Here is a 25,048-nt window from a genome sequence, read left to right as displayed (position 1 = left end):
TACTTTTTAATGAATAGGTCTCAGAATAAGCTTTTTTTTTTTTTTTTTTTTTGTTTTGTTTTTTTTGTTTTTTTGTTTTTTTTTTTTTTTTTTTAAAGTTCAAAAATCCCTTAACTACTCTATCCACCCCCACATAAAACAAACCACAAATATTTTTTTTTTTTTTTTTTTAAAGACAGGGTTTCCCTGTAGCTTTGGCTGTCTTGGAACTCTGTAAACCAGGCTAGCCTTGAACTCAGAGATCTGTCTGTTTCTGTTGCCTGAGCGCTAGGATTAAAAGCATGTGCCATGACTACTCAGTGAATTTTAACATTTATTTCTATGTAATGTATGTATTTTATATTTACTTAGAGGCCCCTTAGCAGCTGTGCAGCTGTAGTATCTGTTAACTTGGTTCTACTTTCTGCCTTAGATTTTTGCCTCAAGGGCTCCTACAGTGTCCTTCAGCTTCAGAAGTCGACTGACCTCCCAGGCACATGACTCCTGCTTACATGTCAGGCAGTACAGGGTTGTGGTCAGCCTGTGGCTTACTGTTAGCCCATTCTTGGCTTTGGGACGCCTCCTATGTGGGGCACCTCCTATGTGCTTTTGTTATGTACCGCTTGACGGGGCAGCCTTCTTGATGTAGTGTGGTACTTTCTTTTTGATCTCCATAATGTCTTAAATAGGTAGTTTTCTCTATCTATATATCTATGTTTGTCATCTGTCTATCCATCTATCTATTATATGTATCAATCAATTGGTAATGTTTGTTTGTTTGAACAAATTCCTTTGCTGAATCTGGATCCCTCCAGGGCTGGCTGGCCGACACGCGCTAGGGCTCCTGACTTGGCCTCCCCAGAGCTGGGATTGTAGGCATGCACTCAGTGCTGCACTTGACTTTTTAAGTGGGTGCTGAGGATCCAAACTCAGGTCAGGTGTTCATTTTACTGTTGTCTGAGCCAGCTGCCCCAGCCCTTATGTTTTTTGCTTGTTTGTTTGAAAACGGACTGCATAGCTCACGCTGACCTTGAATTTGCTGCAGTCCCCCTTGCCTGTTGGGATTATAGTCACTTACCACAATGCTTAGCTCTTTTAGTTTTCTTTTCCAGGGTTGGGGGAAGGGCTTGAGGTAGTGTTTTATGTAGCACGGGATAGCAGAGGATGACTTTGAACTTCTGATCCTCCTGCCTCTGCCTCCCAAGTGCTGAGATTACAGGGAAACCACCATCCCTGTAGAAGAGTGGATGAGGAGAGTTTGGCTCTCTACTCGTGGATTTGGACTAAATTGCTAGTGACTGCACTAAGTATAGAGTGTGTGGTCCCAGTTACTTAGTCCACCCATCCAGGCCCTTCCATGGGTGTAGTGCTGGTGGGGCTCACGGAGTTAAAGCAGCTGAGCTGAATGAGCCTGTGCTCAGGGACCCAGTGGTGCTTTGTCCCACTGAGTTGTTCTCTGGCCTCACGTGAGAGTGAAGTGACCAGATGTCCAACGAGGCTTTTTTGGTTTCTTGAGACAGGGTTTCTCAGTATAGCCCTGGCCATCCTGGAACTCACTTGCTAGACCAGGCTGGCCCAAACTCAGATTCACCTGCCTCTGCCTCCCAGGGATTAAAGGCCTATGCCACCACTGCCAAGTTGTTTGTTTGTTTGTTTGTTTGTTTGTTCCATTCATCCATCTCTCTATATCTGTTCCTTTGGGTTGTTTGTTTGTTTGTTGTTTGTTGTTTGTTTGTCTGTTTGTGTTTTTTGTTTTGTTTTTGAGACAGGGTCTCACTATGTAGCCCTGGCTGTCCTGGAACTCACTCTGAAGACCAGGCTGGCCTCAGACTCAGAAATCCATCTTCCTCTGCCTCTGCCTCCTGAGTGCTGAGATTAAAGGCGAGGGCCACCACTGCCCAGTGATAGGGAATGTTTTCATGAGAGGGGTTCTGAGTATTCTGTTTGTGATTTTTCTACTTGTTTAAAAATATTTCTTTACTATTTAGTAATTGCCCTACCTGGTTTATGAGTTGTAGTGGAAATAACAAAGATAAAACATAAAGCGAAAAAAAGTGGTTCTCCGTAGTGAAAAGTAAGGAGGAAGTGACTGGAGGGATGAAGGATATTTAAGTGGTCAGGAAGTCACCTGGATAGCTAGCCACAGTGCGCATGGGCTTCTCACGCAAAGGCTCGTCTTTCAGACACACTCTGTGTTGAAGATGTCCAGCTGCACCTCCCCACTCCTCCCCATTCACTGCACAGCATGAGTTGTGCTGACCCATCCCTAGTAGTAGGTTGTGAAGGCTTTGCTACCCACATTTGAGGCTGGAAGTGTCCCTTCCCCATCCATAGTAATAGCCATGTCACCCTGCTGCTTTAGGTCCTAATAAGAACCGTCATAGGAACTGATGGGCCTAAGTGTAGGGACTGCAGAACACCCTTGCTGGACAGTGTGAAGAGATACATGTAATACAGTTTCCAGGTTCTTAGGAAATGATTATACTCCTGGTGTCTATATTGAGAACATTTCTGTGCGGTAGAGGGAAAATAATAGAATGCTTGTTGCTTATTTCTCAGAAAAACCGCTCTTTGATTAGTCACTTCCATGGAATTCTTACTTGGGCTCACCTTTTTCTTTTAGTGAAAATATGGCCCTTTATTGATATTTATAATGTTAGTTATCAGTGGATTAAGATTAAAACCAGACCAGTAATGAGGTGGTTTACTACAGAAGGCCAACTGTACATTAACATAGGATTACATTACAGTCTAGTTTCTTTTTGTATTACATACAAATCTTCTAGCTTTTATTAAGGCCTGACCTTGTGTCTCTTCCTTCATGAGAGTTAAAGGTTAGTGTTTCTCCATTGAACTCTTACACAGTGACCAGTTGTCCGTAGCTTCGCGTCTCCTAACTCACCTAGCAAAGGGGACTGCTTAGATTTTGAAATCAGTGATAACTTGTGAGGACAGAGTCCAGCTTTTAGGAAGTAGAGCAAATTATAAAAGTAACCGGAAGGGATGCAGTGACTTTGTCAGTTGCTGACTGGTGGGTGATGCTAAGCCACAGTCCCCAGATTTATGCACAGCCTGCAGCCTGGACAGTAGGGCCCTCTGTGAAGTCATCCAGCTGGACACAGACCAGAATTTGGGCTCCCAAACAAGCCTCAGACTTGAGGGAGGTTGATGTCATCTGCTTTATCCTGCGCCCCAACTTCATTGTTCAACATAATGTGTGGGAAGTCAAGGGACTAGTTGTTGAAAGAGAACAAGGCTTTGTCTGTGCCTAAAAGGGTCATGCTGGAGGTTTTTTACCGTAAATAACTCTGCAACAGTATGAAAAAAAACATTTGATCTGGCTTCACCCCCACAGAGGTTTTGTGAGGGCAGCACTGGTCCTTCACTCTCATTCCTCCCTCCCTTCTTCCCTGTTTTCCCGTCAAACCTGACTATTGCCTGTGGTAAGTTAATGTAGCAAATGCTGATAGAAGGAGGAAGAGAGCATCTGCCTGCTGTCCACAGTGCTTGGAAGTTTCCATTTCTGCATCTCACAAGCTGTACAAAACCCCATCCTTGACCATATTAGCTTAAGCAGTATGGGCATATTGTACTGTGTCATCGCTGAGTTGGGTGGGAAATTTGAAAGAATTTAGTGTTGAATGCTGCTTGCTGTGTAAGTTTGGCTTTATTCTCAGTGTAATCTATATGATCTTCTGACTTAAGAAATGCAGTTGATTGACTTTGTATTTGCCCTTGACTGAAAAATCAGGGTAGAGGCGAGAGAGATGGCTAAGTGCATATGTATGAATCAGCATGCACTGCTTTCAAAGGACTTGAGTTTGGTTCCTAGCACCCTACTGTGTGGTTTACAACCTCCTGTAACTGTAGTTCTGGAGACACCTGCACCCTTACACAGACATACATAATTAAAAATAAAAATAAATTTTACAAAAGAAAAGAAAGATCAGCCGGGCAGTGGTGGCCAACCCCTTTAGTCCCAGCACTCAGGAGGCAGAGGCAGGCAGACTTCTGAGTTCGAGGCCAGCCTGGTCTACAGAGTGAGTTCCAGGACAGCCAGGGCTACACAGAGAAATCCTGTCTCTAAAAAACAAAACAAAAACAAAAAAAAAAAAAAGAAAGAAAGAAAAGAAAGGTCAATAAATTCTGTTAGTGTTCTATGTTAGATACAGTGGCAACTTGTGGTTTATATGTTTCTTTGTGCAGGAAGTTGAACTAGATGGTCTAGAATATTCTACCTAACTGCACCCCCCCCCCAACTTAAGATGATAGCCTAAGCTAGGCTCAGACTTGCTATGTAGCTGGAGATAATTCTTCTGTTCTTCCTCTCTGTTTCCCAAATGTTGGAATTGTAGGTATAGATTACTACCCCTGGCTCTTCACATGCCTCTGTGTGTGTGCGTGCATGCATGCGTGTGTGCGTGCCTGTGTGTGTGTGTGTGTGCATGTGCGCGCCACCTTGGTACTCACTGTAGTCTGAAGCTGGTCTCAAAATTGATCATCTGTCTCACAAGTGCTAGAATTACAGGCATGAGCCAGTAGACATAGCTTCCTGTTGGATAATTTTTGTAATTTATTCCTTATCAGATTAAAACCAACATTCCAGAGATGCTAGAGTTCAGCTTGGATTCCTCCCTGTGTGGGTTAGGGTTTCTACTGTGGTAAAACACATGACCAGAGGCAGCTTGGTCTTACATGTGCTCCAGGAAGTCAGGCAGGGATGTGGAGGCAGGAACTGAAACAGCTCATGGTGGAATGGGCTCACTGGCTTGCTCCTCATGGCCTGCTCAGTTTGTTTTCTTATATTATCCAGGCCCACCTGTCCCCATCGAGTTGGACCCACTCTCTTCAGTCGTTAATCAAGAAAATGCCCTCCAAGCTTATGCACAGGCTGATCTGTTGGAGGCATTTCTCAATTGAGTTTCCCTCTTTAAGACTCTAGTTCTGGCATGTACTCTCCCTTTCTGTCATCTAAAATCCCATGCAGTGACCACGCAGGGCACTGGAAATGGTATTCCACTTTGTGCCCCAATTGTCCTTTGGTTTGGATAACATAGCACACTCCTTTTTTTTTTTTTCTTTTTCTTTTCTTTTCTTTTGTTTTTTTGTTTTTGTTTTTGTTTTTTGAGACAGGGTTTCTCTGTGTAGCCCTGGCTGTCCTGGAACTCCCTTTGTAGACCAGGCCGAACTCAGAAATCCTGCCTCTGCCTCCCAAGTGCTGGGATTAAAGGCGTGCACCACCACTGCCCAGCACCAGTTTTGTTTTTTGGATTTTTCAAGACAGGATTTCTCTGTGTATGTAGCCTGACTGTCCTGGACCTCACTCTGTAGACCAGGCTGGCCTTTAACTTGAAGATTCACCTGCCTCTGCCTATTGAACACTGGGAGTAAAGGCGTGCGCCACCACTGACTGGCTTGCATATATATCTTTGTGCTACCTACATGTCTGGTCCCTAGAGAGGCCACAAGACCTTGGATCCCCTGAGACTGCAATCAGGAATGATTGTGAGCTATCATGTGGGTCTAGGAATTGAACTGGGGTGCTCTGCGTAAGCAGCAAGCGCTCTTAACTGCTGAGCCATCTCTCCAGCGCAGAAGCGTTCATCTTAACTAACATCTTGTATTGTCTCCAAAAAAAAAAAAAAAGTTGATGTCGTTGTTGAGAATATTTTTATTCTGTACTAGAGCTTCTAGGCACATCAACTTTATTTGAACCTTGTGGTTCTCCTTAAAATCTTACACAGTACTATGTCATGGCTGACCATGACTGAAGAAAATAAGACTGTAGGTAGGAGCCAGCTTGAAGGGAATTACATCTTTACACTAATACGAAATTTATTTTAAGCGATTTTTGTTTTTTGTTTTTTTTTTTTTTTTTTGGTTTTTCGAGACAGGGTTTCTCTTTATAGCCCTGGCTGTCCTGGAGCTCACTTTGTAGACCAGGCTGGCCTCGAACTCAGAAATCCCCCTGCCTCTGCCTCCCGAGTGCTGGGATTAAAGGCGTGCGCCACCACCCCCGTTTTTTTTTGGTTTTTCGAGACAGGGTTTCTCTTTATAGCCCTGGCTGTCCTGGAGCTCACTTTGTAGACCAGGCTGGGCTCGAACTCAGAAATCCGCCTGCCTCTGCCTCCCGAGTGCTGGGATTAAAGGCGTGCGCCACCACGCCCGGCTTAAGCGATTTTTAAGATGATTTTATGTGTCTAAGTGTTGCTTGTATGTCTGTGCACCATGTGTGAACCTGTTGTCCACAGAGACCAGAAGAGAGTGTTGGGTCCCTAGAACTGGAGTTAGAGGTGTTGTTAGCCACTGTGTGGGCACTGAGAACCAAACGCTGGTCCTTGGAAGAGCAGTCAGTGCTTCTAAGTGCTGAGCCAGCCACCTCTCCAGCCTGGCTCTCCAGGCTGGCTCTTAGTCGGTCTCTCTGATGGTTTTCTCATGATAAAACTGGGTTTGTGTGTATGGGGTAGGAGACTGCAGAGGTCAAATGTCATTCTTACTACATATCAACGTGACTTGTTGCAGATCATCTGTCTGAATTGGTGTTTGTCAGGCTTCTCCAGTGAAGCGCTTCTTTTCACACAGTGCTCCTTGGGATGAAGTCATTTAGTGCAGCCAGCCCACACACAAGGAGTGGTGAGTTAGATTCACTTCCTCGGGTGTGGCATTAGTCTTCTGAAAGAGATTTGTCTCTTCTCCCTCAGTTACTTGTTTGATCATGCAGTGCCTGTACAGAGTCATAGCTACTGTGTACTTGAGATTCCAATCCATTAAAACCTTTTCTTGGTGATCAAGTTGTTTTCAGCTTTGCTGTGCAGAGCAGTTTCCTTTCACAAACTCCCATCCTGGGGTTTGCTTTTGAGGGCTTCCTCACTTTCTGGAGGAAACCTGATCTTGTGTATTTTCAGATTGGTCCTAGGATCCAGGGTTCCCATTTCTCCAAGGAGCCCCATTTTTGTTTGTTGGATTGCCTCTTAGAATATATAGCATTGTTAATAAGTTTTTTTCCTGATGCCCTTCCCCCAACCCTTGTTGCAACAGGTGGCCAGATAGTCTCTTCTTTGCAATTTTAGAGCAAGACCAGTGTTCTGTGAACAGGAATGGGCTGGGATACAAAGAAAGTTGTGGTGAGGGGGCCAGGCAGAGAGCCATGGCTTGGGCACATTTGGGTTCCTTTATGTACTGTGTGAGGTCAGACCAGCATCTACAGGCAGCCAGGTCACTGTGCATCCATGTGAACTCTGTGTCTTTAGCAGGCCGTGGTTGAAAATGGCAGGTACCTTTCAGATAAACTGTTTATGTTTAGTTCAGGAACGTTGTCCCTGAGATAAATTTGTGGGTTTTCATCAGTGAACATATCATATGTAATTCAGCTGGCTTCTCTTCTAGTCTTTGACTCTCAGTTTCAAGCAGACTTAAGGTCAAATGTATCATAAAAGATGTCAGGCTCTTGAACCTCATGGTGTTCTTCCTCCAGGTGAGCTCTGTTCTGGTTTATTCCTAAGTGCTTTATTGCCCTGAGCTACTTACAGCTCCCTCGTTAGGCAGGGTGTTATCTTGAATGTTTGGTAATGGAATTGGTCAGCAGGCAGTTTTCTGGACCAGCTCAGGAACCTGCTCCTAGCCACTGCTTAGACTAATCCAAGAAGGTAGAATTCTAGATGACTTTATTCCCCAGTGACCCATTTTCTCGCTTAGTTGACAGGTTCAGTGTGAGAGTCACATAGTCTTGACATCGACTACTCTGCAGATACAATTAACACCTTTTCCTCTCTTAAGGTTGTGAATTTTGGTTTGCTTTTCATTAGAAACTGTTATCTAGAAACATAATTTTATTACTTCCTGTTCTATGATGTCATTTATGGAGCAGTTTTAGAGCTTAATAGTGCCTTTGTTTAATCAGAGGATTGAATGGTTATTACTGTAAGTATTTCGTTGTTTAGTCAGGCATGGTAGTTCATGCCTCTGAAGGCTGTAATCCCAGCACGGGGGAGGCAGGCTTCAGGAGTAGGATACACTAGTGTGGTCACCCAAGTTTGATGCCAGTTGAGTTCCAGCCCAGCCAGTTGGAGGTATGAATTGTGGAGTCCTTCGGAGGAGGACTGAGTCCTTAATTTATGTCACAAGTCACCCTCTGCAGCTTTGCTGCCATGCTTTAGTAAGATTTTTATGACCTCCATTTAAGTCCTTTTATAATCTGGAAAGGCTCCTTTCGTTAAATTAAAAAAAAAATCATTGAAGGACACTTTTAATATTCTAGGAGAAAGTAAGGTGATCATAATCTCTCTTCTAGGAAATGAGGTGGTTGGGAAATGTATGCCAGCTCTTGTTAAATCAAGGTGTTTGCAGTGACCTGGTCTCCTTCCTTGCCTGAGCATGGAGAAGATGTAATCTCTGTTGCTATAAGCTTAACACTTATTCCCTGATGTCCTCTACTGGTTCTCTTAGGATGAAACACATCTTAGCAACCTATAGTTCTTCTCCCTTTATAATTAAACCAACACCAAAAGCAACAATGAAATCTCTTGTATCAAATTCACTTTTAAAAAGGCTGTGTTGTCTCCGACATCATCCATTGGAGACTCTTCCAGGTGTTTTCACATTGGCTTGGTGCCTACAGTCTGTCTTTTAAGTTTTCTTCAGATTTATTTTATTTTGCATGTATGTATGCCATATCACGTGTGTGCCTGGTGCCCGAGGATGTCAGAAGAGGGTGTCGTGGCCTCCGGAACTGGGCTTAGGAATAGCTGTGAGCTCACGTGTGGGAGCTGAGAATCAAACCTAGGTCGTCTGCAAAAGCATCAAGTGCTCTAAACTTCTAAACCACTGAGCTATCGCGTCAGTCTGCCTTCTGGAACTTTCCTTAAGAGTTATCAGTGTGCTTTTGGGAGGCTGGCTATAGGAACTGAGTGCTTTCCTGGGTGGGTGACTGATGCTAAGGAAAGGAAGTGTGGATCTTCACTTGTGGTTTGAGGAGTTTCCAGACCTTGTTGCCGTATAGTATGTATACAGTCAGGGATATCAAGCAGTTTGCTTGTTTGCTTTTTTCCTTAATTGATTTTTCAGGAAAAATATCCCCTGAACAGATACTTTAATGAATGTTTAAGGGCAACTTTGCCAAGATCACGACCACGTGGCTGCCTGCTGATCTAAGATTGGAATGCAGCTGAGCAGGCCTAGAAGCATTTGAGAGGACTGTCATTGCTCTGAATCTATACTTCTCTTCTTCCCCTGGCTGATGTTCATCCTTTAAGTTTCAGCGTATTCTCCCAGGGTCACCTAACACTCTGTGGCCTGTGCAGCTGCAGCAGTGGCTCTTTGCATTGCTTTCATTCCTTCTTTCTGGCTTCATTTTGGTATAATTGGTAAAATAAAAGTTGTGTATACAATGTTGGTGATTTGATGTAACAAGTTAATAAGTGTATTTCACTTTATATCAAAAGCCAACACATTACAAAAAGGTGTCTACCATCATTAATCATCAAAAAAATGCAAAACAAGAAAGAAAGAAAGAAAGAAAGAGAGGGAGGGAAGGAAGGAAGAAAGAGGCTTTCTTTTTTTTTTTTTTAAAGATTTATTTATTTATTTATTTATTTATTTATTTATTATATGTAAGTACACTGTAGCTGACTTCAGACACTCCAGAAGAGGGCGTCAGATCTTGTTACGGATGGTTGTGAGCCACCATGTGGTTGCTGGGATTTGAACTCAGGATCTTTGGAAGAGCAGTCGGGTGCTCTTACCCACTGACCCATCTCTCCAGCCCCAGAAAGAGGCTTTCTTATTTCTTACCCTTGCCCTCACTTACCCACCGACCACAGATTTCAATATCTTAAATCTTTTACAAATTAATGGATGATATGAATGGCAGAAACACTAAACTAGTATTAACTGGTTGTCTTACGGTTTTATTGCTGTGAAGAGACACCAGTTCTAGTCCATTATCATCATGGCAGGAAGCATGGCAGTGTGCAGGCAGACATGGTGCTGGAGAAGGAGCTGAGAGTTCTACATCTTCATCCACAGACAGCAAGGAAGAGACTGAGATTCACAGTTGTGGGGCTTGAGCATAGGAAACATCAAAGCCTGCCTCCAAAGTGACACACTTCTCCAACAAGGCCACACCTCCTAATAGTGCCATTTCCCATGGGCCAAGCATTCAAACACATGAGTCTATGGGGATATACCCATTCAAACCACTGCACTGGTATTAGAGAATTTAGGAATTTTATTAACACATCCTTTAAATTTATCTAATAAGCTAACTTACTTTAGTTATCATTTTTCAAAATAAAATAGCTTTATTTTTGATGTCAAGTAACACATGACTTTGTAAAAAATTAAGAAAATAGAAGGACCATTTTTAACAAGGCTGATTTGAGTTTGAGTCCCAGAATCCCTGTGTAGACAATCAGTTTTCATAAGTTGTCCTTACTCTTGTAAGTGTGTGTTAGAGCCCTGCCCCTTATCAGAAATCAGTGTGTGTGTGTGTGTGTGTGTGTGTGTGTGTGTGTGTGTGTAGAGAGACAGAGACAGAGAGAGAGAGAGAGAGAGAGAGAGAACGAACTATTCACCATTCAAAATTAACTACTCTTGCCGGGCGGTGGTGGTGCACACCTTTAATCCCAGCACTCAGGTGGTAGAGGCAGGCGGATCTCTGAGTTCGAGGCCAGCCTGGTTTACAAAGTGAGTTCCAGGACAACCAGGACTATACAGAGAAACCCTGTCTCAGAAAAAAAAAAAAAAAAAAAAAAAACAACCTACTCTTAAAATGTGCTTCTACTTAGCCCAGCTGTCCATGCCTGTGAGTTAGAGGCCAGCCTCTTATACATAGTCAGTTTCAGAATGGCCAAGACTACTACTATCTCAAAACAAAAGTGCTTCTACTTCTATGTATGACGGAACAAAGGAAAATATATCAATATTTTTATATACCTAGTATGTAAATATTTATATAGGCATTTTGAATCATTACACACAAGGGGACAAGATGTTAACAGATAAGTGTGTGTGTGGTGTGGTATTTCTTCCTTACTGTGTCTGAGCTCTTTGGAGCTTCAGCAGTTTTGTGTTGGAAGTCCCCAGCCTCTGCAGTCCCAACGAGCGGTCAGGAACACTTTGGGAAGGGCAGGCCCTGTGAAGACTCCGCTGTCTTCAGAAGAGAGGAGTGGCTGATGAGGTTGACTGTGTACTTTGGGTTTGGATTTGCTGTTAAAGACACCAACAGCTTAAGAAATAAGGTGTTTGAGCTAACGAGCTGTTTTAGCAATTAAGAGCACTGGCTGCTCTTCCAGAGTACCTTGGTTTAATTCCCAGCACAAAATTGGCAGTTCACATCTGTCTGTAACTCCAGTTTCAAGGGATCTGACACAATCTTGTATTTACTTAGAAGCATTCAGAATGTCAACAAAACAGCTGCATTTTTTTTTTACAATTGCGTAGTGGTATTCAGTTAACAGAACAACAATTATCTTTGTATAAGCTGCATCAGAGACAACTGAAGATGAAAAAAATCCAAAAATAAAACCAAAAGAAAAAAAAAAACCAAACTACTGTCCCCATATATAACTAATTTGTGCTGTTCACCAACAAAAACTTGCTTTAAATTTCCTTGCCAATTTACAACCCCCAGACTGTACCAGGCAAGGTTAGTGGCTATTGAAAATACCACCAGGACAGGGCTATCTAAAGACACATTCGGGAGTGTGTTAACTATACAAAAAAAAGACACTGTACAGTTTAAAAACAAATCTTACACAGCCTTACATTTCAATTTTTTTCTTTAAAAGGAGTGAGTTGTGTAGAGGGGGGTTAAATGCTTTATAGACAAGAAAAAAAAAACTGCACTAGAACCAACTTATTCATCATCATCATCTTTTTCATCTTCACCTTGCTCATCCTCTTCATCCTCCTCCTCGTCTTCCTCTTCCTTCTTTTTCTTGCTCTTTTCAGCCTTGACCACCCCCTTTTTCGCTGCATCAGGTTTTCCTTTAGCTCTGTAGGCAGCAATATCCTTCTCGTACTTCTCCTTCAGCTTGGCAGCTTTCTTCTCATAGGGCTGCTTGTCATCTGCTGCAGTGTTGTTCCACATCTCTCCTAGTTTNTTTGCAACATCACCAATGGATAAGCCAGGATGCTCGCCTTTGATTTTGGGGCGGTACTCAGAACAGAACAAGAAGAAGGCCGAAGGAGGCCTCTTGGGTGCATTGGGGTCCTTGAACTTCTTTTTGTTCTCCCCTTTGAGGGGTGGATGTAGGTTTTCATTTCTCTTTCATAACAAGCCTTGTCAGCCTTTGCCATATCTTCAAATTTCCCCTTTTCTTTAGCAGACATGGTCTCCCACCTCTCTGAGCACTTCTTGGAGAACTCTGAGAAGTTGACAGAAGCATCCGGGTGCTTCTTCTTGTGCTCCTCCCGGCAAGTTTGCACAAAGAATGCATATGAGGACATTTTGCCTCTTGGCTTCGTAGGATCTCTTGCCCATGTTTAGTTGATTTTCCTCCGAAAGGCCCAGTACCTGTCCGGCTCTGACTTTCCCCCGGTGCTGTCTCTGTGGAGCTCAATGTACTACAATGGCTGTCATGTTTTTTGTTTTTTGTTTTTTGTTTTTTACAAGGTCTCTCTGTGTAGCCCTGGCTGTCCTGGAATTCGCTATGTAGTCCAGGCTGGTCTTGAAATCACAGAGATTTCTCTGCTGGGATTGAAGACATATGCCACCACACCCAGCTAAATAGTTTTGTTTTGTTTTTTAATAATTAAAGTGTTTTAATTTATCCACTTAATTCATATGAAGAATGTGTTGGTCCAGGTTGGTGGCACATACTTTTAATCCCAGTACTCTGGAGTTAGAGGCAGGTGAATCTCTGTGAGTTTAAGACCTGCCTGGTTTATAGCCAGGATTGTATAGTCAGGCCCTGTCAAATAAATAAAGTGTTGGATCACAATTCTTTGAAAAATGGCTAAAAATGGTAAACTTTTATAACATACTAAATACATTTATGAATAAAAATGGCATGAATGCTTATGTGTATACGTGCTTATCTAGGCTGTGCATATGAGCTAAATGCCTTTATTCAGTACTTGCTAAGTTGAAGAGGAAGGAGGATGAAGAACTGAAGGTCGCCATCTGCTACGTAACAGGTTCAGGGTCAGCCTAGGCTACATGTCAACAGAAAGGTCTGAATGGGTGCAACTCAATTTTACTTTTAAAATTTCACCTCTAGGGCTGGAGAGATGGCTCAGCGATTAAGAGCACTGACTGCTCTTCCAAAGGTACTGAGTTCAAATTCCAGAAACCACATGGTGGTACACAATTATCCGTAATGAGATTTGATGTCTTCTTCAAGTGTGTCTGAAGACAGCTACAGTGTACTTTAGATAAATCTTAAAAAAAAAAAAGGATTTCCCCTCTTATGGTGGTACATGCCTTTAATTTCAGCACTTAGAGACTGGAGATCTCTCTGAGTTCAAGGCCAGTCTGTTTATATAGTAAATTCCAGGGCTAGGTAGGGAGACGTCTTTTTAAAAAAAAATCCCTTTTTAACCTATAAAAAAAACTCCACTTTAACAGATGACATAAGCATCTTGAGTTTAATGTCAGGAAGCGACTCCTTTTTGAGTTCTCGCTGCAAAGAAGCCTCCTCTTACGTGAGGGATGACCGTGCCTGTAGCCTGGGATCTGGCCCCTTAAGTCGCTCTGTCATCCACTTACCAAGTATGCCCTTCATCTGTTCTTGTAGGTGACTCTTTACTAATGGAGCAGTTAAAAGTTTGGAGGACTGCTATGCCCCTCCAAGAAACAAACCATCATTTGTAAATGACAAAGGTGTCTTTCTGAAGAGAAAGTCTGGTTTATCCTTTATGACTAAGATTCATTTTTTATTTTTAATTGACTGTGTGTGTGCGTATGAGAAAGAACGCATGAGTACATGTGTGTGTCCCTGTGTGTATGTATGTATGCATGTGTGTACATGTTTGTGTGTGTTCATGTTCAGGTGCTTGAGGAGGAGAGAGGTCTGAGATCCCCTTTAAGCTGGAATTACAACAACATCCCCAACCCCTGGCTATCTTTTTATGTCATATCTGTGTTCCCAGTTTCTATAATTGCCCTTCCTTAGAGTTCTTTACTAAGGAACTGTTCTTCTTTAGATCACGGATTCTGCTGGCCATATTCTGTATGCCAAAGAGGATGCAACCAAGGGGAAGTTTGCCTTTACCACGGAAGACTATGACATGTTTGAAGTGTGTTTTGAAAGCAAGGGTAAGTAGTCACAATGTTCCCATTGGGTTAAGCCTCTCCCCCAGCTCGCAGCTCCCTGCTACAGGAGGCACTTGATTCCTAGTTTCATTTGGTTCTGTTTATTCTGATGCAGGAACTTGTAGCCTTTGATGCATCTGTAAAAGATTGTGTGTGGAATAAAGGGTTGATGATGTATAGTACAGACGTTTCTAGGGCAGTGGAACCTCTTGTCTGGTACTTTAATGATGTAAGCATTATACATCATTATACATTTATTCCACCATCGCATGTGCTGTGGGTGATAATGTATCCATGTAGGTTCATCATCTACAGACCATTCGCATGGCAGACCCTGGTAATGAGGGAAAGGGTCAGGAGAACTGGAGAAATGTTGAGTACTTCCCGTTAGCTTTGCTGTGAACATAAATCTGCTCTAATAGGATCTGGAAAGGCAAACAATAGGTTCCCCATTTGCCAGGCTCCTGCAGAGAGAGATGCTACTAGAAAGGTTTTGTTGTTCTTTGTTTAGTTTAAAACTTACAGATCCTTTAAAGCCTTCAGGTCCACCAAGGATAGGTTGACTATTGTTATGCAGAAGAATTGTACAGGTTATACTCAGGGCAGCCAGAGGCCATGGCTTTGTAGTTTACTTGGGCTTGCAGATGTTAACGCCATATGCTGTGACACAGAGATGGAAGGCTTCGGTAGACAGAGAAGCGGTGTAGACAGGAACCAGGTATAGTACTCTGCACCTACAATCCCAGCACTCAGGAAACTGAGGCCTGTGGATTGCTGTGGATTTGAGGCCATCCTGGCCTACAGAGTGAGAGCATCTTTAAAAACATATTTTGAAAAAATTAAAAACAAACAAAAGTAAGAGAGAAAAGGCAGGGTTTTGTTGTTTGTTTTTTTGCCATAGTAGAAATTGAACCCAGGGCTTTGCATTTTCTGGTGGTGCTCTGTTACAGAAATAAAATATATTCCTAGACCAAGAAAAGGGACCTGACCACTTAGATCAAGAAGACTAAGAGCTATTTCAGTTTACTTCACTGTACGGCCCAGGCTGGTCTTGAACTCCCAGTGATCCTTCTGCCCTCACACCTTCTGAGAGCTGTGTGGAAAGTGTGTGCCACCATCCTACGCCCCACCTTCAAGGCTAGGCATGGAGCCCAAGGGCCCAGGGCATGGAAGGCAAGCTCTTTACCACTGAGCTATAACCTAACTCTGTTGGCTTTCTGCTGCCGTGATAAAATGCTAAGGAAAACCACCCCAGGAGGAAAGGGTTGATTTCATTTACAGCGTCAGTGCGTCCTAAAGGGCCTTTGGGGCAGGGACTGAAGCAGAAACTATGCAGGACCGATGCTCCCTGACTGGCTCTTCGTGGCTTGTTCGGCCTGCTTTTTATACTAAGGAACACTTGCCTGGGTGGTGGTACTACCCATGTGTGCCCTCCCACATTGTTAATTAATGGAGAAAATGCCCGAGACCTACCTAGAGACAAGCCAATGAAGGCATTTTCCTCAATTGAGGCTTCTCTTCCCTGATGACTCTGTCTTGTGTCAAGTTGAGAAAACACTAAGCAGGAATTACCCTCTCGGAGTTTATGTGTCTATTTACTTATTTATTTATAGAATTTATTTTTTGTATGTATGTACCACATGCATACCTGTTGCCTGAGAAAGCCATAAAAGGTCATAGGATCTCCTGGAGTCTAGACTTAAGGATGGTTGTTTAATACCATGTGGGTGCTCAGAACCAAACCCAAGTCCAGTGCAAGAGCAACAAGTGCTCTTAACTGCTGACTCATTCTTCCCCTCTGTCTCTTACCTTCTAAATAAGGAAGAAAAGCAAAGATTTTTTATCACATTTATGGGTAATGCACTCTTAGGAGTACACATGGATTTGGGCAAAGAGACTATTCTGGTTGCCTTGATTGTAGACTTGTTGGTTTAATACTCAGAAAACACCTATGGATGCTTTAGTCTTGAGTTTGTAGGGTTATTTAGTTTGGGATTTTTTTTTTTTTTGGTTTTGTTCATTTGTTTGGGTATTTAAATTTTTTTGCATGGCTATATGGTTGCGTCTGTGTGTATATTTGTGTGTGCCCTGAGCATTTGCATGTGTGAGTGCAGGGACCTGCATGCTGCAGCACATGTATGATCAGCGAACACCCCTCTGCAGGTCTTGGTCCTTGCTTCCACCGTTGTTGCTGAGTACATAGGCTAGGGCCTGTGAGCTCCACGGCTCTCTTGATTTGGCCTTGAGTCCCAGGCCATAGGAGCAATAGAGTTACAAACATGCACTACCGTGTCTGGATTTTACATGTCAGGTTCTGGAGATCTGAACACAGGTCTTTGTGTTTACACAGCATCTCATCTATAGTGGTTTTCCTCTTGCTTTCGAGTGGATCTTTCTAGTCTCTCCAAAAGTTGTTCTTTATTGTCATTTTATTTTTTTTATTTTTTTATTTTTTTAAAGATTTATTTATTTACTATATGTAAGTACACTGTAGCTGTCTTCAGACACACCAGAAGAAGGCATCAGATCTCATTTCAGGTGGTTGTGAGCCACCATGTGGTTGCTGGGATTTGAACTCTGGACCTTAGGAAGAGCAGTCGGGTGCTCTTACCCACTGAGCCATCTCACCAGCCCCTTTATTGTCAGTTTAAACATACTCAGCCATACATGTTTGGCTTATGCCTATGATCTCAGCACTTGGGACATAAAGGCAGGAGAGTCAGGAGATCACAGTCAGATTTAGTAGCTACGTAGTGAATTGTAGACTAGCCTGGGCTACATGAGACCTATGTTAAAAGACATGGAGGAGGCTAGAGAGATGGCTTATTGGTTAAAAGTGTTTTCTACTGTCTTACTCAGGGTTTCTATTCCTGCACAAACATCATGACCAAGAAGCAAGTTGGGGAGGAAAGGGTTTATTCGGCTTACACTTCCATACTGCTGTTCATCACCAAAGGAAGTCAGGACTGGAACTCAAGCAGGTCAGAAAGCAGGAACTGATGCAGAGGCCATGGAGGGATGTTCTTTACTGGCTTGCTTCCCCTGGCTTGCTCAGCCTGCTCTTATAGAACCAAGACTACCAGCCCAGAGATGGTCCCACACATGAGGGGCCTTTCCCCCTTGATCACTAATTGAGAAAATGCCTTACAGCTGGATCTCATGGAGGCATTTCCTCAACTGAAGCTCCTTTCTCTGTGATAACTCCAGCTGTGTCAGGTTGACACAAAACCAGCCAGCACAGCGGCTCTCCCAGAGGAACAGAGTTCCGACCCTAGCACCACTTGTAACTCCAGTCCCAGAGGATCTGACACACTCTTCTGGCTTCCGCACATGGCATACACATAGTCAAACACAGTGTTTCACAGTTTAACTACAGCTAGAGTTAAAGTGTGTGTGTGTGTGTGTGTGTGTGTGTGCGCGCGTGCGCGCGTGCGCATGCATCTGTCTGTCCTATGTTATCATTAGATCGTTTGAAAGCAGACATTATACCTGTGGAAAGTCTCACTGGTGCAGTTCTAGCTCCATCAGTTCTGTTTGAATTGACTTCAGCTAGTTTCAGAAAATCTCAGCCTCTCTCAGGCAGCAAGGAGTACAGTAACATTTTCTCTGGCTAATAACATCAAGAAAGCCCGGTGCTTAAACAGCACTAGATTTGACTAAGACCACTAATTTCATGCAGGCAGTGTTTAATTCTATAAATACTAAAACCTGGGAAATTGAACCGTTTTCTGGGGATTTTTGAGTCTGCCCTTTTCCTGCTTAGAGTCTTAATTCTGATTGGCAAGTCAGATAAGTTTTCTGCTATCATTGCTACATTGCTTGGGCCATTTATTCCAAATAGACATTTTCCTTCTAAGAATCATCCCTGAGAGTTATACTCAGACTATAAATTTGGCTTTTGTTTTTGTCTTGATTTGTTTGTCTTTTTGAGCTTTTCTCTCAAATGCTTAATGGGAAGGAATATCCCTAAAATTTTTAATTTACCTACTAAAATAGGCCTTGCCTTGGAAAATGTTTGAATCAAAGTCTAATATTAGATAAAACTTATATTTTCAATGCTGAGGTTTGCTCTAAGTAATCCAAACTTAGCATGTGCAGTGATCCTAAGAGACCAGGACTACCTCAGAATCTGGTAGAGCATTGCTCTTGAGATGTAGAAATGGCGCCCACTCCGTGTAGATGTGCGTGCCACTTAGCTTCTGACTGCTGTGATTTGGGTTTCTCTTAGTGCAGGGAGGCTGTGAGTTTTCTTTCTTCCAGTCTGCCCTCTGTACCAGTCAGTCTCTGTGCCCTGCTCAAGATGTTTGCCAGCAGCATGCCCTGCTTGCTTTCCAGCACCAAGCACAGATGGAGGCTTTGTCTGCAGTGTTGGTGATTTTAGCCAGGACTTTGCTGCTGCAGAATGGGGGGGTGGAGTTATGACTGTTTCCTTCTATTGAGTAGATAGGGGTTAGGGAGAGGGAGGGTGGGTGGGTGATTTCCCGGAATTTTAAGTATTCTGCACAATGAATCTTTTGATTTCTTTCTCAGGAACAGGGCGGATACCTGACCAACTCGTGATTCTAGACATGAAGCATGGAGTAGAGGCGAAGAATTATGAAGAGGTATGTACTGCTCCAACAGACAGGAGGGAGGAGCACTCGGGCTGGAGGCTTCTGTGACCTAATCAGGCCAGTGGCCACACTTGGCCCACAAGGTTGTGGTTTTCTCAGCAGCCATGTGACAACCAGCTATGGTCCTGGTAATACAAAAGGTTGTATTAACAGACTTGAACAATAATTCTGGCTGTGTTTATAACCAATGAACTAAACCAGCTGTCTGTACAGTTGCATGTTGGTATGGTAGAGTTCAGTCATGCCATTAGCATTCTGGGGCAGAGCACACACTAACACACCGCGCCCACACACACACACTTTTAAATAGAATTCTGTCAAAAGAAAGATTTTTTTTTTTAATTCCTAAGATCATCCCCTTCTCTTACCTAAACAACAAGTAGGTGTATATCTTAGGGTTTAGACTCAAACGCTGGTTAGTCTTGAACAGCTGTGCTGTTTTTTGAGAAACAATCGCTAAAAAATAACTTCCAGTTAAAGTAAAGGAGGAAGGCTGGGTGGTACAAAGAGCTGCAAGAGAGTCAGACATTGTATTCTGGTAGGAAGTATTACAGAATGATATATAATATAGTTTGGTGTATCCTAACTATATGAAAAACGTTGCTTAAAGTGATTAGGTAGAATTTGAAAAATGATGAACAGACATTGCTCGTCAAGATTTTGGGAGGAAAATGTCCTAAATTGGAAGCAGACAGGAAGTGATTCTATATGTGCATCAGGAAGTAACTATAAGTCCACAGAGTTTTTCCTCTTTTTTCTTGTTCCTGTGTTCAATTGAGTGAAACCAAAGTTCCTTGGAAGCAGTCGCTAGAGCAAGCAGTGATACAGTAACGGATATCAGACAGTTCCCAGTGGAGGCTAAAGTGCTTGTATCGCCAGGCTTGTTTAATTAAAAGAAATAAACAGGAGAGCCTCTTTAACTGATGAGTTTAAAAGTGAAAAAACAAGTTTTCCAGTTCCTCAAGACAGCGGTTCTCTGTGTAGCGCTGGGTGTCTTGGAACTCACTCTGCAGGTCACGCTGACCTCGAACTCACAGGGATTCACCAGCCTCTGCCTCCCAAGTTCTGGATTAAATGTGTATACCACTACCACCCAGAATGTGAAATCTTAACTTTTTAAGATTCTGAAGAATCTTGTTGACTGTTATAAGATAACATGTTAAACTGTTATTATGAGATATAAAATACCTGGAAAAAATTTATTTTTTGAGGAATTGTGTATATATATACACAATGCATTTTGACTACATCCAGACCCTCTCAGACTTGTCTCTTAACTTCATGTCTTCTTTTTTATAGTCCACTGAGTCTAGTTCAGTGGTTCTCAACCTTCCCAATGCTGCAACTCTTTCATAAAGTTCCTCATGTTGTGGTGACCTCAACCATAAAATTATTTTTGTTGCTACTTCATAACTAATTTTCTACTATTAGAATTGTAATGAAAATATCTGTAAGCTGGGCGTGGTGGCACATGCCTTTAATCCCAGCACTCGGGAGGCAGAGGCAGGCAGATTTCTGAGTTCGAAGCCAGCCTGGTCTACAAAGAAACCCTGTCTCGAAAAACAAAAACAAACAAACAAACAACAAAAAAAATATATATATGTGTATTCTGATGGTCTTAGGTGACCCCATGAAAGGATCCTTCGACACACGCCCTCAGGTGTCATGACTACTGGTCTGGTTAGTAATGTCCTATGCACATGGCTATGGGACATGGGCACCTACCAGTGACCATGCTCCCAATGAACACAGCCATCTACAGGCAGTAGGTCCTCAGCTAGGCTGGGCACTCCTGAGACCTTCCCTTATCTGTGCTGGAATTTTGACTAGCTTGATCTTGTTCGGGTCTTGTATAGCTGCTGTGAGTTCATGTTCACTGGGGCCATGTCATGTCTAAAACACAGCATTTCACAGCACTCCTTGTCCACTAGAGCTTACATTCCTTCTGACTCTCCCACTGTGTTCCCTGAGCCTTGGAGTGTTGAAGATATAGCTCTTTCGGATTACAAGAATAGGTACAGTGCTTGCAGTGTGTTGTTACTGCTGCTTTTTCTACCCTTGGCTCAGTCTATGAAACAGAGACATTGCTTCCTACTATATAGCTTTGTTCTGTCATTAAGCATCTGCATATTAAATAACAGGGGACCTGAAGCCCTGTTAAACTGGAGATATAGCATACTCTCCCCAACACAATGATGTCACTATGGCTTTGTATAAAGAATGGTGTGAGTGCCACTATCATACCACATACCACAGGAATCACAATTCCTGGCATTTCCGGTATCCTTAGGTGCTGCTAACACTGGACAAGAATTTCATCTTTTTTGACCTGCTTAATCTAAGAGGGGAATCCCTAGAGGAAAGGAACTACATCGCTTCCTTTGCCTGCTTCCTGCTTCGGATGTCTGGCATGTCCTAAGCTTTTTACGCACATGATTACAACACAGCTCTAAGGTTCTGCTTCCTAACCACGAACTCTTCCCCACCAGTTTCTTTAATGACTTCCCTCCTCTCAGCTCCCAACACCAGCACAGATTGAGGCAAAGGCCTAGAGTAGCCATGACAGGCCAAAATCAGTACCTTTTTGAGTCTATGGCTAGGTTCCTAGACTCTTTGAACCATGCTTAGAAATAGCTGTGGCTTGTCCCAGACTAATAACTCCTGTGCTGAGATAAGGGTAACAGAAACATTTTGTTCCCTATTTAGTTAATTGCCAGAGAGCACTGAACATATTTAGAGTTTTTAATTTTAAGCTCTGAAGATAATGGAGACCCTTTCTCCCAAAAGGATATGGACCATCTGGCATCAGGAAGGCAGCATATTTCTTTAATTTCCTTCACATCCAATATCTCAAGAATGTGGACTCAGTTCCGAAGTCCTCTGTTGTCCTGTAAAATGCAGTAATGCCTTTGTTTGTTTGAGACAGAACCTTGCATGTAGCCCAGGCTGGCCTGGAACTCCACTATGTAGGCCCCTAGCTGAGTTCAAACCATCAATCATTTCCATCTCAGCCTCTGAGGTATTAGGCCTGCCAGCCTGTATCACCACAGCCAGCTTACTCAGTGTCATCATAGTGGGACAGAGCAGCACAGTAGCCTGTGTGAAATGTTAGGAGGGACTTAGTAAAATTGTTAGATAGTCTTAATATAAAGTATTTTATATTTGGGAGACAAATACTGGCTGTAATATAAAGAAAAAGAACACGGGAGAAAGAACACGGGCTGGTGAGATGGCTCAGTGGTTAAGAGCACCAACTGCTCTTCTGAAGATCCTGAGTTCAAGTCCCAGCAACCACATGGCGGCTCACAACCATCCGTAACGAAATCTGATGCCCTCTTCTGGAGTGTAATAAACACATATAATAAATAAATCAAAAAGAAATTTAAAAAAAAAGAAAGAACACTACCCAGAAATAGATGCTTGGTCCCTTGTGTCTCAAGGACTTCTGCTACTGCCTTGCCTCTGCCCCTTAGATGGCAGCATCTCTATCTTCAGGATGCGAATCTAGCCTTTTTTTCTCCCCTAATTTTGTTTTTAAAGCAGCTTGTTCTTTTGTGAACTGGAATAGCTGTTTGTAGAGATAGACTCCCTGATTGTGTAAGTGGGGGGACAAAGGCAGTTTGTCCCCTAACTCCTGACTGCGTGTGACCTTTCTTTCTGTAGATGTCCGAATTTTCAATAGGAGGAAGTCCTGTTTTAGCTAGATTCTATTAAGTCTGCAATTCTATCAGAAGGTGCCCCCAAACATAGTTGAGGCCACAGCTAAGGAAAGAAAACCAGAACCAAGTGTTGGTTTTCTGAGTGCTATAGGAAGGAGGGACTGTGCTTCCCAGTTCCAGCTGCATAGTCTAAGTTAAAGGACAGGACAGGAATAAGGCACTTGAACGGAGGCCAATGGAGAACCATCCTGGACACTATCAATGAGAGCTTTCAGGGTCAGTGCCTGGGGTTGGCGCTGTTAGATGAAGCCAGCTCGGACAGCCTCTTGGCCCTCTGAACTGCTGTGAACAGGCTTGTGATTGGTGCACCTCCTCTGTGCTGGAGCTTGGTCCTTGAATCTTGTTCTTTATGTTTACCTTGTGTTAGACTTCATGTCCCTCACATTTATTGTTTAGCCTTTGGAGCTTATAGGAACTGATTTGGCTTTTTGAGGCAGGCCATGAAGGTAGCAGATTAATTTGACTGGAGCAGGAGGCTTTCCTGTGGATCTAGAAGCAGTTGAGCTGATTTAGTTTTAGTGTTTTGCTTGCAGATTAGTGATCTCAGTACCTCTCGGATGAGTCTGGGAACTCTCTGGATTTAAGCTGTCATCAGAGTGGCAGGCATTGATGCATTTTAGGAAAAGCTTAATTTATTGACGCTCTGAAGGTACATACACAGGGAAAGGCCACATAGCTTTAGGTTTTTCTAAGCAATATGAACTAGTCGTGTTAGAGTGGTAGATGTTGAGGGCTTTCTCTGGGCAGTGGGCTTTATGGAGAAAGGATGCAGAGTACTCTGAACACAAAGCGCTTGCTTAAGGAGCCACAGTACTTGAGAAAGTGGGCTCCTTTGAAGCCAGTGCTGCATATTAGGTGCCTGGCTAGAGATTCCAGAGCCCATCTTAGTCTAATCGGGTCTGCCACTGAAAATTGTAGTCTGCCACTAAAAAGTGAGTGACTGTGGAATGCTTAGTTTCCTCCTCTGAAAAATGATGGACCCATAAAATGAGTACCTAGTTCCTCTAATACTCTGTGATTATTTAATGGCTATATGCACCGTATCAGGAGAATGGCACCCCCTAGTGGAATATTTGTTTCACATTGTCATGGCCTGCCTTATTTTCAGCCTTAGAAGAAGAAAGCAGAGTACTGGCCTGTCTTCAGGAAACATACAAGCTGGTGTTCTTCTAGAACTTGGAGCATTAAGTCAGGCATTTAGACAAGCAGAACAGCTGCTGGGGGCGGGGGTGGGGGTGGGGGTAGGTTTTCATTTTCTTTTAAACAAATGTTAAGTTTACTTACTTGCAGCACTGGGGCTCAAACCCAGGGCTTTGTGCATGCTCGTGAAGCTTGGTCCCAGCCTTGAGAGTTTACTTTTTATATTTGAACTGACTAGTGCTTAGTCCTGGGCAAGTGAAGAGGGTCTTCTAGAGGACACACTTGGAATTTCTTTTAAGGTTTTATGCTTTTGCCTGCAAGCATGAGAGTAGCAGCAGTGGAGAACTGGGCCGTTCTCTAACCTTGCTAGTCTGAGAAATCTAACCAGACCCTGCTGACCTAGTATAATTGTTCACCTTTTATTCATCCACTTATTTATTTGTTGGTTGGTTGGTTTGTTTTTAATTAGGGTCTCATGTAGCCAAGGCTGCTCTAGAGCCTCAGATCCTCCTGATTTACCTCCCAAATACCGGTGTGTGTATATTTATTATATAAAAATATAATAGTGTATATACAAATATATATATTTCTAGCTGTTGGAACACAGCCACAGTTTCAGTTCCAGTTCCCTTTTTCAAGTTTCTATTTGGGGACCCTTAAATAATTGATGTCTAAGAAGTTTCATACTGTTGCCTCTCTCTGTCTCATTCAGGAAGCTTTGGATAGGGAAGTACAGAGCAAGGGGAAGATGATACACAGACTAAGCTTGGTTTATTATATGTCTTATTAGTACCTTTTCCTTGGTTTTTTTATTTGTTTGGTTTTGGGTTTTTTGTTTTTGTTGTTGTTTCTTTGAGGCGGGATCTCACCATGTAGCCTGTCCTGGAACTCACTATACAGACCTGTCTGGCTTTGAACTCACAGAGATCTGCCTTTTGCTGCCTCCCAGGTGCTGAGATTAAAGACATGTCCCACTGCTTCCGGCTTTCCTTGGGGAATTTCGTGCAGATAAATACTAGGTTAATGGCAACCCTGGACTCTCAGCTAGAAAAGCTATAAAACTGTACACTGTTTCTCTTGTAATAGGGTGTGAAAACCCTTATGCTGAGTTGGTAACTATAGCTGCCTCTGGAAGGGAATTGACGAGCGGCCAGGGTAGATTTAGGGCAGTTTTTAGCAAATGTATGATTTCTCTTGGCTCTGAGCATAATCAAGTCCAGTGTTGCATGACTGAGATATGCAAAGCCCTGTTAGTTTTTGGTTTTGTTTTTGAGTTCCTCTGTGACACTGCAGGAGCACATGCGTCCTTCTTCTGTGTGCATTTGACCTAATGTGGCTCTCGA

The 25,048-nt window shown here is 42.9% G+C and overlaps 1 protein-coding gene and 1 pseudogene across 1 annotated transcript in view; one reads left to right on the top strand and one right to left on the bottom strand.

Moving 5' to 3' along the window:
* Tmed10 (transmembrane p24 trafficking protein 10) overlaps nt 1-25,048 on the top strand; it is a 34,806-nt gene that overhangs the window by 5,335 nt on the left and 4,423 nt on the right. The window contains exons 2-3 of the mRNA XM_021178961.2: nt 14,125-14,236; nt 18,764-18,837. Of these exons, the coding sequence (XP_021034620.1) occupies nt 14,125-14,236; nt 18,764-18,837 (186 nt within the window). The remainder of the gene's footprint in view (nt 1-14,124; nt 14,237-18,763; nt 18,838-25,048) is intronic.
* On the bottom strand, nt 11,834-13,679 carry LOC110307272 (annotated as a pseudogene).

The sequence above is a fragment of the Mus caroli genome, chromosome 12, assembly GCF_900094665.2.
Source record: "Mus caroli chromosome 12, CAROLI_EIJ_v1.1, whole genome shotgun sequence".
NCBI lineage: Eukaryota > Metazoa > Chordata > Mammalia > Rodentia > Muridae > Mus > Mus caroli.
This window is presented reverse-complemented; position numbering and strand designations above follow the sequence as displayed.